This window comes from Manacus vitellinus, unplaced genomic scaffold (genome assembly GCF_001715985.3).
Source record: "Manacus vitellinus isolate BGI_N305 unplaced genomic scaffold, ASM171598v3 scaffold_51_pilon, whole genome shotgun sequence".
Lineage (NCBI taxonomy): Eukaryota > Metazoa > Chordata > Aves > Passeriformes > Pipridae > Manacus > Manacus vitellinus.
Window position 1 is genome coordinate 2,165,488 of NW_021940620.1, and position 11,808 is coordinate 2,177,295.

The 11,808-nt window shown below is 44.8% G+C and overlaps 1 protein-coding gene across 1 annotated transcript; it reads right to left on the reverse strand.

The window, feature by feature from the left end:
• Positions 1-1,690: 1,690 nt before the first annotated feature.
• Positions 1,691-8,900, reverse strand: SKP1 (S-phase kinase associated protein 1). The gene is made up of 6 exons (XM_008922179.2): positions 8,853-8,900; positions 8,358-8,454; positions 5,922-5,995; positions 4,551-4,694; positions 3,741-3,881; positions 1,691-2,971 (listed from the first exon to the last, which is right to left on the reverse strand). Exons 2-6 carry the CDS (start codon positions 8,452-8,454, stop codon positions 2,936-2,938), a joined length of 492 nt encoding a protein of 163 aa, XP_008920427.1. The 5' UTR covers positions 8,853-8,900; the 3' UTR covers positions 1,691-2,935.
• Positions 8,901-11,808: the final 2,908 nt, after the last annotated feature.

Here is an 11,808-nt window from a genome sequence, read left to right on the forward strand (position 1 = left end):
CCAGACTGGCTGTTCAAAAGAGGCCACTGGAAATTATAATCCTCTCAAACTCTCATATAACTATTTCTTAGCATTCAAGAGGATTCCTGCTTGCCATTTTTTTCCCCTTCAGCATTTGCATGTATGAATAGTTTTTAGAATAACTGCCAGTAGTCTTCAATGGGTAAGACTGCAAGAGTAAAGCAAGAGTAAAAAGAAATACACCTTCTTCTACAATCCCTATTGCTACCCAGCCTTCCCCCACGATTAATCCCTTCAGCCAAGAGAAGCCTGATCCCTGATCATGCCATGACTTTAAAAAAAAAAAAAAATAAAGTTAAGGAAGCACCACGCAAGTTAAACAGCAACAGAAAGTTTAACAGTGGGAAATCAGTCTTCCCCTCTCTGGAATGTCAGAGTTCCCAGGCAGTGTCTGTTGGAGCAGCAGGCAGGGAACAGGCTCAGCTGAAGCAGGAAACACAAGGCAGCCCAAGCTGTCTCAGCACCTCCCCAGTGTCCTTCTCTACAGCACAGCATAATGTCACTGGAGTGGGTGAGACAACTGAGAGATTTAAAAAACCCCAAAGTTCTCCTGCTGCCATCCCGGCCAGGCAGCTACAGAATGTGAATCTGGCTGAAGCCTGAGTCACTACTACAGGGGAATTTCAATTAGAGAAAATAACCAGGATGGAATCCTAACAACCTACTAAGAGTATTAAAAATCTGTCAAAGCTGCAGAATGCCTTGAGCACAGAGCAGCCCTATCCTGCACCTCCACAGCTGCCTCAGGGTCAACAGCCACCTGTCACAGCCTGGAGCTTCAGCAGAGGCTCCTGGGCTGCAGCGTTTGGCCACCACGGCTTGGGCTTCGGGCCAGCTGCTCTAAGAACTGCCAGCTTTTATCCAGGTGTGGTCATGGCATGGCAAACAAAGTACAAGCAATGCAATGAGGAAGAAAACTGCCTCTTCCTTATCCTACAGCACCCTGAGGCCTCGTGCAAGGCGGCGGCTGCTGACACACATGGACACTGTCTCATGACAAGCACCTGAAGGAATTCACACAGGTTCCTACCAAACACAATTACAGGACAGGCTTCTGCATGAGACACACAGCACTCTGAGGGTGAACTGCAATACTCTGGAGCAGTACACACACGGATTTATTTCTTGTAAGAATCCAGGATAAACTGAATATTCAGCTGCAGCCACAGAAACATCACGCGAAGGTTTTTCTCTGGGAGCACTTTTAAACTGAGGTGTATTGTTTGCAATACAGGCTGCTGGAGAGGCTTCAGCATGTCCAGGAGCAGCAGTGGAGTATTTTCTGCCCACTGACAATATCTAAGACACCCACACAATACACAGCAGCACAAGGGCAGGCCCAGCACCTCAGGAGTAAGCAGATGTGAGCAGCAGCTGCATCCAAAGCTTGGGTTTGAATGCTGCTTTAGAGAAAGTTATTAATGCTTTCAGAATGGTTACATCAAGGACTACTTAAAAGTTAGTAAGCATCAAAAAACATATCCATCTGGATATTTAACCATCACTCAAATTCATCTGAAAGTTACCCACTGTCCTGCATTAGTCATTTAACAGAATCTTTACATCTGCTTTATTCCAGTCACCCACTGCCTCAGTGTTGTTATTTGTACACTCAGAAAGAAGTGGCAGCAAGATTGTCTAGTTCCAAATAACTAGGACCGTTTGCAAATGAAAGTTTAAAAGCCCTTTATTAATTCAGAAGTGAAACACCGATATTTAAAGTGAGATAAGTATGTTTATTAAGGTTCATTCTACTCTAAGGTTTATACAGAGAATGGAATGCAATACAAGCTAAGAGCACACCTCAAAGATCTACCACACAACCATCCCCTACTCCCTATAAGGGAACTGTAAAAAAAAAAATAAAATAAAAATCAGAAAACCAGTTACTGTTTAACTAGTTGCAAGTGGCTTTGTCCAAAGAAGTTAAGCTTGATATTGCATTAGCTTTGTATGCAATAATTAAGTCTCTACAAGCTGAAGTATCACATACAGAGGCATAAGATTTCCTGTGGACACATGAAACCATGTTTTCAAGAGCTACATCACAAGGGTTCTTTAAAACTGCCTAAAAACCAGCCACTAATGGCATGCACAGGTCAATAATATTAACTTTGGTAATGTCAGTCATTTTTGGTCAAATCTGGGTTCCACTTTTAACAGTAACATGTATAAAAACACACCCATCCTGTGCATAAAGCAACACACTTTATTTGCTACCAGCTAGAGGCAGGTCTTCAAGACATGGCTGAAGTATTCAAATTTAGCTGTCAGGAGCTTGCTTAGTTCTAGATCACATTTTCACTAGTCTATAAGGCAAGACTAACAGGACAAGCAAGTGGTCAAATATTTAATTTTTTTTTTTTGTTTAAATGCAGGACAAGAACCACCTTGAAAATTATATAGCTTTAAGTAACACTAATTTTTTCCACCATGTTTTTGGAAGAAATCCAGTAACTTTTTTTTACATTACCTAGTTCCCCAAGACACGCTCTAGTTTGGTTTTCTTTCTGAAACTATCAATACCCTGTAAATACAAGTGTTTTGCTCTTCTTGAGGAAGAAGTCATAGATGTTTTTATTTACAATGGAGTCAATCCTCAGCACTGTAACTGGACTTGAATAGTTTAAAAGTGTAATGAAAATGATAACCTTAAGTGCTACTTCCCATACAGAATCCACACTTAATTCAATTTTATTCTTTGCAAAGTAAAAAGACATCCAATTACGCTAGTAAAAACTCAGAAGATTTAGATTTGTACTCAAAAAACCACTACACATGCAAAGGGAACAATATCCTGCTAACACAACTTCATTTGCTGCTGCATTTGTCTAATATTAACAATTATGAACAGGGCAGTGCAACTAGTATTTGGAACAATCCTTACAGTGTTCGAGTATCAGGCACAAATACTTCACTTCTCTTCACACCACTGGTTCTCTTTACGTACCTGAAAGAACAGTTTGAATGTTACTATGTTGCAGTGAACTCCTAAGAGTTGGCTGTCAATTCCCATAAACATTCAGGATTATTTCCTGCAGCGAGGCATCAACTTGGAGCAGCTTTAACTCTTCATGCAGGGTTTGCAATTAGAAAGTCAGTCTTCCAAACTGACCTTTTTATCAGTGTAAGCCAGGAAACTTATGCCTAGATTTGAGCAACACTGGGAAATTTTCCACCAAGTAAAGCAAGTGGATTAGTTTAAGTCTAAGTTGCTCGTTTCATGACATAGCACTGAAGACAAATCCAAGTGTCCAGTCACTGCCTGTGTATTTAACCAAGGCATCTTATTCTGCTCTTTCCCAGCTCTGCCATTTTGCAGTTGGTTTGCTGTTCAAGTTTTAAGATCAACGAGTTTGTTAAAGATGAGAACCCAAACATCTTACCTTTCCAGCCACACAGGGCAGTGCATCTCCAGCACTCCGACCACAGCTCCCAAACAGCCAACTAGGGCTGCCACAAACAATCCTATACACTTTCTTACCAGGTACATGTTGGAGCTAGAAAAATCAATATGCTGTTTTGACCTTTTCAGGCAATGGGCTGCAAGTGCAGTAGACACCAAAAAGTTTTCTACCAGTAGCAATCCAGTTATGAGAATTTTATGCATTAGTTTACATTTATCAACGAGTCAATTGTATGACATTAAATTCTGAAGCACCACACACTAATCCAGCACAAAAAGCCAGCTCAATTGTAATCAAACCCAGATCAAGTACCTGTGCTTCTTCCTCTTCAGTGAAGTCATTCTTAATATTGAATGTCTTGCGAATTTCTTCTGGAGTTTTCCCCTTGATCATGTTTGCAACTGTCTTGCATGTGACATCAAGCAAACCTTTGATGTCCAAGTAATTTGCAGCCTGCAGAAGAGTTGCCAAATGTAAAGCCTCCATATCAATATTCTGCCTCTGCAGATGTACTACCAAAGTCATGCTTACACTGCAATTGTAGAACACTGTAACTGCAAAGAGATCATCTCCACTTTGAGAAGCTTCTAGCTACAACCTTCAAGTGACACTACCTACAACTTGTTTGCCAAACAAAAGGGAAAGTCATTTGTACCATGAAAAATACACACTCCTGCTGCTCCTTTTGCAAAGGGCTTTCAGGAGTCTGCAAACATCCAAGATCCAAGGGCTGCAGTCCTGTTAACTAGCCAAGGCAGGTAATGTGGGCTCACAGGACCATACAAGGTACAAATTTGTAAGTCCAAGCTGTATTTTAATTTGTGTGCAGATCTCCAGAACTCCATTACTAGAAATAAACCCTCAGCTCAGACTCAAGAGCCACAAGAATAAAAGACAGCAATATTCAGAAAACTGATTGATAAATGAGTACAATTAATGCCAGCATTACACTGACAAGCATTCCAACATCCTCAGCAATTCTAGTCAGTAGTTATCAGAACCACTTCCCCTCCCCACACCCCCCTCCCAATGAAGAAGTTACTCAAGAAGCACAAAGGCTGTTTCTCAAGTGCACTAACAGAGATCACAGGCACAGCCTTTGCACTTTCTGAACATACTCACCAGGATAAGTTCAAAGAGGGTTCCTTGGTCTACTTTCAGAAACTCTTGATCCCACACAGGGATGTCATCTGTTCTTTTTTCTTTGTTCTCATCATCCTCAGGAGGAGGTGGATCATCCTTGTGATGGGTGCACCACTGAATCACCTAATTTTTGACATTAAAGTTTTTATATTAGAGTTTTATCCAAGTGATTCTCCCATTAGGCCCCAACTATAAAACTTAACTTCATTTAGGAAGAAATGGACATTTTTTTCGAGATTAATGTTAGAATCCTGCATGAACATGCTCAAATCAACAATATTTTAATTTTAGAAGAACTGATCCCCAATCCCCAATTCCCAGCCTTCAGGAATCTCAATGAGTCAGTAGCACATTAATTACTTAATCTTAAAAGCCAGCTGCTGGTGCTGTAAAGTTATTACACCCTGTTATAACACACACAGGACCATACCAAGAAAACTAAACTTCATTTTGCAGTGTTCAATCTGTTTGCAGAAACATAATTTTTATTAAGCAGGATACTCCACAGGGGAAGAGTGCAGCATGGTAACAGCTACCAGCAGGTCATGCTCACCCCAGAACAAAGTTCACCTGGCATGTTTGCCTTTAAAAAACAACCAAACAATACAAGCTTGGGAACATGCAATCTCATCACCAGACAATTAAAAGGAGAATGGATCTACAGCAAGCAAAATCCTGCTCCATTTCACCAATCCAAGAGACTCCACAAGTGTGAAGTTATTTGTGTCTGTTCACTAGGAAAGAATTCCCAACCCTGTATTTACCCCAAAACAGGTACAACAGACCAGTGCTTATTTTGGCACTGCACTTCCTATTTCAAAGCAAAAAGCATCTCAGACAAACACACACTACCCCACTTTTCTCTCGTGACTCAGTTCCATGGCCTGGCAGTGAATTTAATGCCACCAAGTGCACACAGTGTCCCTTGAGCTCTGTCACTGCCACCCAGGCACAGCTACTGCCACTGCCTGTCCTGAATCCTTTCTCTGAACACTTGCATCTCATGAACAGCCACCTCAGTGCACAGAATCCAGTTAAAATCAGTGCTTTAACACCATGAAATGCCCGTGTGCACACATGTCCAGCACCACCCCAGCACCTCAGGAAGCCTGTCTGGCCTCCAGCTGTTGTTCCAGGTCACCCTGTGTGTCCCCTCTGCCATTAGCTCCTGCCAGCCTCACCCCACTTCCCAGATAACCCAGATCCCATGTTCATGCACATGGATTTGGTTAACCTTGTAGCCAGCACATGAAAAGCATTTTTTATCCAACAGTTCACAATACCCAACTCCCAAGATGAAGTTCACATTCCATTACTGCCATACAGTACTAACCACTTCCAGCATCTTACCTTTTTTAAGATAGCTGCATTAACATTTGGAAGAGGGACTGGGTCATCATCACCTTCATCATCCATTCCCAAATCTAAAAATGGAAAGATGACTAAGCAATTGGCAGACAAGACCATTTACTGAACTGGGATGCTTCACCAGTTATTCACTGTTTTAACAACACTGAGGCTGAATGACTGGTAGCAAAGGATCTCCAAATGGTGAAATCAGGAGCTTTTAGAAAGCTTTGTGGAGCTATGGTTGCATTATACATCCCAGGTTATACCAAGATTAGGCCAAGTGGCTAATAAAGCTGCCTCATCACATAGAGCATCAACAAACCACCACTCAGAAGCAGTCAGGTACTTGTTAGAGCAGAACTTGCTAGTTCAGTATTCTGGGAATAGGGAACATTCAACAATCTGATAAATGTTTACATATTTTTACCACTTACAGGGGTCAATCCACAAATTCAAACTGAGAGCTCCCATTCCAGTGATTGTTAAATAAGAATTCAGATCTACTGTGGTAAGTAGAGACAGTGCCTTGTGCTCTGTATGAGCAGTAAATACTGGAGCCACAGAGATGCCATTCTCTGGCTCTGAAGCCTTGCACTGATCCTTCCCAGCTGAAAAAGTTCACATGATAAGACAGCAGCACAAACCCTTTCATCAAAAAAGCATTTATACAGCACACTTCTGACACTCCTTGTTTTAAAAGCTTGTCAGCATGCTCCAGACAGTTTTGGATAAAATTTGTCACTCTACCCTCTTGATATAATTAAGGAATCGAAGTAAAAATTGAGAGAAAAGCACAATTAAAGTTTGGATTTGATACACAGAACAAATAGCACATTATCCATCTTTGGTTAGAGAATATGCTTTTTTATTATCCAAATGCCAACAGTTGGATGACACCCTGGCTGTCAAAGACATCTTGTAATTAGTTATGTAACGAACTATACAAAACTTCACTCGTTACATGCACAGATGAGCCAATTCTACATCACCAAGGAACTCCATTTTTAAGACCATACAATCACTGTCACTGATCAAATTTGAACATTATAAAAAAAACCCATGTATTTTTTCTGTATTTAGACAAGTCAGTTGTTGTTACCAGTGGGACATTAACACTACTTTTTGTCTGAAATAACCAGCTTCCTCAATTCAGAACTAAAACCCTGCCACTAAAAGGTGCCCCCAGCTAATGGAGACTTCAAAAGCAAACTTTGAGCATAGTGGCAGATCCAGTGTAAGAAGTGACCAGTCCAAAATTGTTGGTACATGGAAATAATTCAAGCAATATCTCAAGTTCAGTCAACTCTGCTCGACTTGTCACCATCACCTCCAAACCAGCACTGTCACCCATTATCAGAAAACTGGTACTTTATTGGTGGTCCTCTGATACCCAACACAACCCACCCTTTCAGCTCTTCCCCTCTCAGCTGCAGCACCCAAAACATAACCTGAAAATGCATTTCACCTACTGGGAGACTGGTTCTCCCCCAGTTTAGCAGAGGCAAGTTTATGGTGCCCAGCTCACACACTCCCGTGTTTATCTCCCCCTCCATCCCCACCTGAGTGTCACTGGACACCAGCAGTGACACAGCTCCTGCAGGAGAAAACTGAGAGGAATTGTGCTCCCTAATGCATTCCATTTCCTGCTCCTGCTGCCAGTCATGTTCCACAGCATCTTATTAACAGAAAAAGACTTCAATGCCTGATGTATCTCAACCCTATTCCCTATTTTTACTGTTCTTTTAAGGTGTCACGACCGAAGATTTATAACCAAGAACATCATTTGAACTACATCTACAGAAATATTTTTTCCTAAGTTAATTCAAGAATACATAAAAAAAACTTGAAAAAACCCCCAGTAAACAATGAGGATTTGCACTGGAGGGATTAGACACAGTTTGCTCTGTATCTCAGCCATCTGGCACATTTCCCCTCCCCCGCCACGAGTTCTTTTGTTTCAAATTTATGTCAGCAGGAGATCAGAACTAAGTATTTATCCCAAATAATTTAACTGCTTCTACCAGCTCACAATATAGGTTTCACTTCAGCTCTTTATTGCATTATTTATGATCTCCCACTCCCTTTAAGTGATATTTACATTCTAAGATTGGTTTGGGTGATTAAATAAACCGAAGTTGTTAATATTATTAATGTTCTGTTTGCTCAGCTTTCGCAAAACCGTAGGCAGTGGGGTGCTTATATTTTACTGGCATCCCTGTAAGTACTCTTAACAAGAGCTTTTTGCAAGAGCACATCCACCCAGAACAGCTTCAGCTACAGCAGCAACTGCTCCAGCTGTTCTGGCAGGACACACCAAGCTGCTCCAGAGGGCTGGGAATCCTTTTCCAGCATAGTGCCAGTTTGTCTCCTCTGGTCACAATTCCTGCTCAAGAGGCCTCCTTGAACACACTGTGACCCCCAGGGTCTCACACTTACCTTCCAGCATAGTCTTTATGGTCACAGACTGTTTTGCAATCTCAACATCAACTTCGAAGATCTCTCCATCTGAACTCTGCAGTTTAATTGAAGGCATCTACAAGAGAATTTGACAGTTATTTCCACCCAACATTCAGCAGATGTTACAAGTTTAGCTGACCCAAAGAGGTACATCACCTTTGCTGTTTATATTGCTCCTTCTCAACAGCAGAGCCTGGTGCCACTTAGAGCACACTCGGATTATTCACTGCTTGAATCAACAGCCCTAAACTCATTAATCCTCACGATTAAGAAACACGGATTGATCAAAGCCTAACACTAGTTTAAGAGCTTTTTTCTTAATGTGAAAGCATAAAATACATAGAATTCATCAGTCAATAGTGCTTGTATTTTTATTTTTTTTTACAGTGCAACACTGGAGCTATTTTCTCTTGAATTAATTTTCAACACTCCCCAAACACTACTTATCTCCAAATCCAAACAACTGCTACTCACTTTGCTCAAATGATGTCAGATCTCAAAAGCAGTTTCAAATGATAGCCTCTGGAACAGAATGACAACATTGAGGTTGGAAGGAATTACTCTAGACAACCTAGTCCAGCCTCCCCTGCTCCAAACAGAGTTAAACAAACCAGGTTACTCAGGATCAAAGACTTTCCCTTCAGAACAGTGTTTGGTTTTCTCAGGAGATTAAAAAGCAATACACCCCTAGGAGGAAGGTTTCAGCACTCACTGCTGCTCTTGCAAAGCAGGAAGTTAGATCAGCACTTTGTTAGTACCTGACATGACCATGCACTTTAACAAAGTTTTTCAAACAAACCGTGATCATACCTACAATAAAAAGCAGCAGGCTTTGAAGATGTCATCAGCAGAAATACAAATTTTACAAGAAAACATCTTTCTGGATGTTTAACAACTCAAACCCAGAAGTAAAGCACATGACACAGCAGCCAGGACACTGCACATGCAGAGTGGGGGGGTATCACTGCACTGGAACCAGCTGAAGGACATGATAAACACGACTGTCTGCCCGTATAACTTTCATAAACTGATTCTCAACCAGCTAGTAGGATGTGTCCTAAGCTCCTTTGTTAGCAGCAAACTGTTGCAACAGTTTCATTTTTTCCCTGGAGTTACCTGCTTCAAGATCACTGAAGCATGTGTTTGTACAGCCTGCAAGGCACTCAACAGCTCTAGGAACAAAGAATTTCAAATCAATCTCAATTTTCCAACGTCCTTCCCCTACCAGACTTAGGAGCCTTGCACACCAGTTCCTGGCAGCAGTACTTGAGCCACCAACAGTGAATTAGCTGGGCCACTTGCAGCAAACTTGCATTACCCCTTTTTGAAAGCTCATCAGTGTGGCTGAGCCTGACAGAGCTGCTGCAAAGCCAGGCCAAGGGAGGCTCGGCCAACACACGTTATTAAGCAGCTCACACCAGCCTGGAGCCCTCATTGCTTTAATTTCCATTTGGCAGTGAGCAGCCAGTTAATGTTTACACAGCAATGAAACCCTATATGACAGTGCTACTTCTAATTAAGATGGGTGTTCTGGAGGGGCACAGTCATGATTGTTCCAAAGGTACAAACGTATAAATACACACACGTGCACAGAAATAAAACCTGGATTATAAATAAAATAAAATCTTGGGTTAGCAGTCTGAGTGATGCTCTGGGGAAAAGTGCTGTAGGCACACACATCAAATTTGATGCATCTGTTCTTGCAGTGGCTGCCTGGGAGCTCTCCAGAACAAACCCAGCCTCCTGAGCCTGGCTTACATAATCCTGCTCAGCAGAGCCGGCCAGGGGGGGATGCTGCCCGGGGATTTCCAGCGAGACCCTCGTGTCACCCAAACCCGCTTCTAAACAAGCCCTTCAGCTCCTGCTGAGGGTCTGAAACAGTGAGAATGAAGTTAATCTACTGCCTTGTCACTGATAACAAATTGGGGTTTCACCCACATTTCGTTATTTTACACCACAGAGCTCAGTTGCGTGGAAAATATATTTAAAAGAGTCGTTTTCAGCAGCTGCAGCAGAGCTCTGGCAGGTGCCGGTCCCTGGGCAGCAGCACCGCTGGGTGACTAAGCAGGAGAGTCCTAAAAGCTTTATTCGACAGCAGCAGGACAGGCTGGGGGGGCGGTCAGAGCCCGACCTGAACCACGGCGATCACTTACACGGATAATCCCGGGAACGCCGCGCTCAAGGCCTCATCTCCGGGTGGAGTCCCTTCCGTGTCGCGTAACTCAGGTGACCCAACTCAACCCCCAAAGGCCGGCCGCCCCGGACACAGACCGGAGGGTCCGGGGCTCTCCGAGCAATGCCCCCCGCGGGCTTAGTCGCTCCCATAACACTGCGACCCTCGAAGATTAGACGGCGTAGAACCCACACTGGACTACCTGAGAGCTTCAATCCCCTCCCGCCTAGCGCGGCGGCTCAGCCTCAGCCTCCGCAGGGCCAGGAGCGCCCAACGCTCCGCCGCGCCACCCGCAACGACCCCACGGTGGGGCTTTCCCCTGCCCCCCCCCCCCGCGCCAAGGCCGCTCCCTACCGCCACCCTCACGAGTGTCCCCCTCGCTTCCGTGGGCACATCCCCAGGCCCTCGGGCCTCACCTCTGAGGATGGATGGCGGCGGTTCAGCCTCCGTTCGCACCTGTGAAGGCAGGTCGGTGGTGCGGGCGGCGCTCGGGCTCGAACTGCGGCGGCGCTTTTATAGCGGGCGGGGGAAGGGCAAGGACCCGCCGCCTCGCACCGACGGGCTGCGTCCGCCGCGACCCTCTGAGCGGAACGCCCCGCCAACCGCGCTCCGAACGGGCCGAGCGCGGTCAGATACGGTGAAAACGCGTGGCCTCGCGCTGGGGTCTTCCGCGGGGTGCATGACGGTGGAGAGGGGCAATGGGGGATAGGCGGGAGCGGAGCGAAAGGTGCTGACGTTTGTCAGCAGTGTGCGCGGGCAGGGGGCCTCCATGAGCGCTCTAGGCGCCAGCCGCGGGGTGTCCCGGAATCGGCCGTGAGAGGGAGATCGCGGGCTCCCGACGGGCACCCCTGCTGGGCCACGAATTGCCCTCTCACGCTTCAGGCTAGCTGCCCGTCCCGGGACCTCCTCTGCAGCTGCGCGCAGTGGCAATTCCCCGTCGTGTATGGTGCAGGAAACATTTATCAGTGTCTACAGAGAGAGGACAGAGGATAGACCAGGTTCTGCTCGGGGTGGGGGGCCCGGCGATGGCACAAGAAGAACGGGCAGGAACTGATGCCCAGGAAGTCTCACCTGGACACGAGGAAGAACTTCTTTGCTGTGCAGTGAACCCAGCACTGAACAGGCTGCCCTGGGAGGGTGTGGAGTCTTCTCAGTGGGGATATTCCAGAACCTTCTGGACACAATGCCATGTGCTCTGTGATGGCCCTGCTGGAGCAGGGAGGTGGGACCAGATGGCCCTCTTTGGTCGCTTCCAGC

What these genes read in the sequence shown, in the direction of transcription:
- SKP1 (XM_008922179.2), bottom strand. Translation starts at nt 8,454, where the DNA reads ATGCCTTCAATTAAACTGCAGAGTTCAGATGGAGAGATCTTCGAAGTT. An exon ending in CCCTCTTTGAACTTATCCTG is followed by an intron (nt 3,882 to 4,550) that starts GTGAGTATGTTC and finishes ACTCTTCTGCAG; the next exon opens with GCTGCAAATTACTTGGACAT. An exon ending in CTGAAGAGGAAGAAGCACAG is followed by an intron (nt 2,972 to 3,740) that starts GTACTTGATCTG and finishes CTGTTCTTTCAG; the next exon opens with GTACGTAAAGAGAACCAGTG.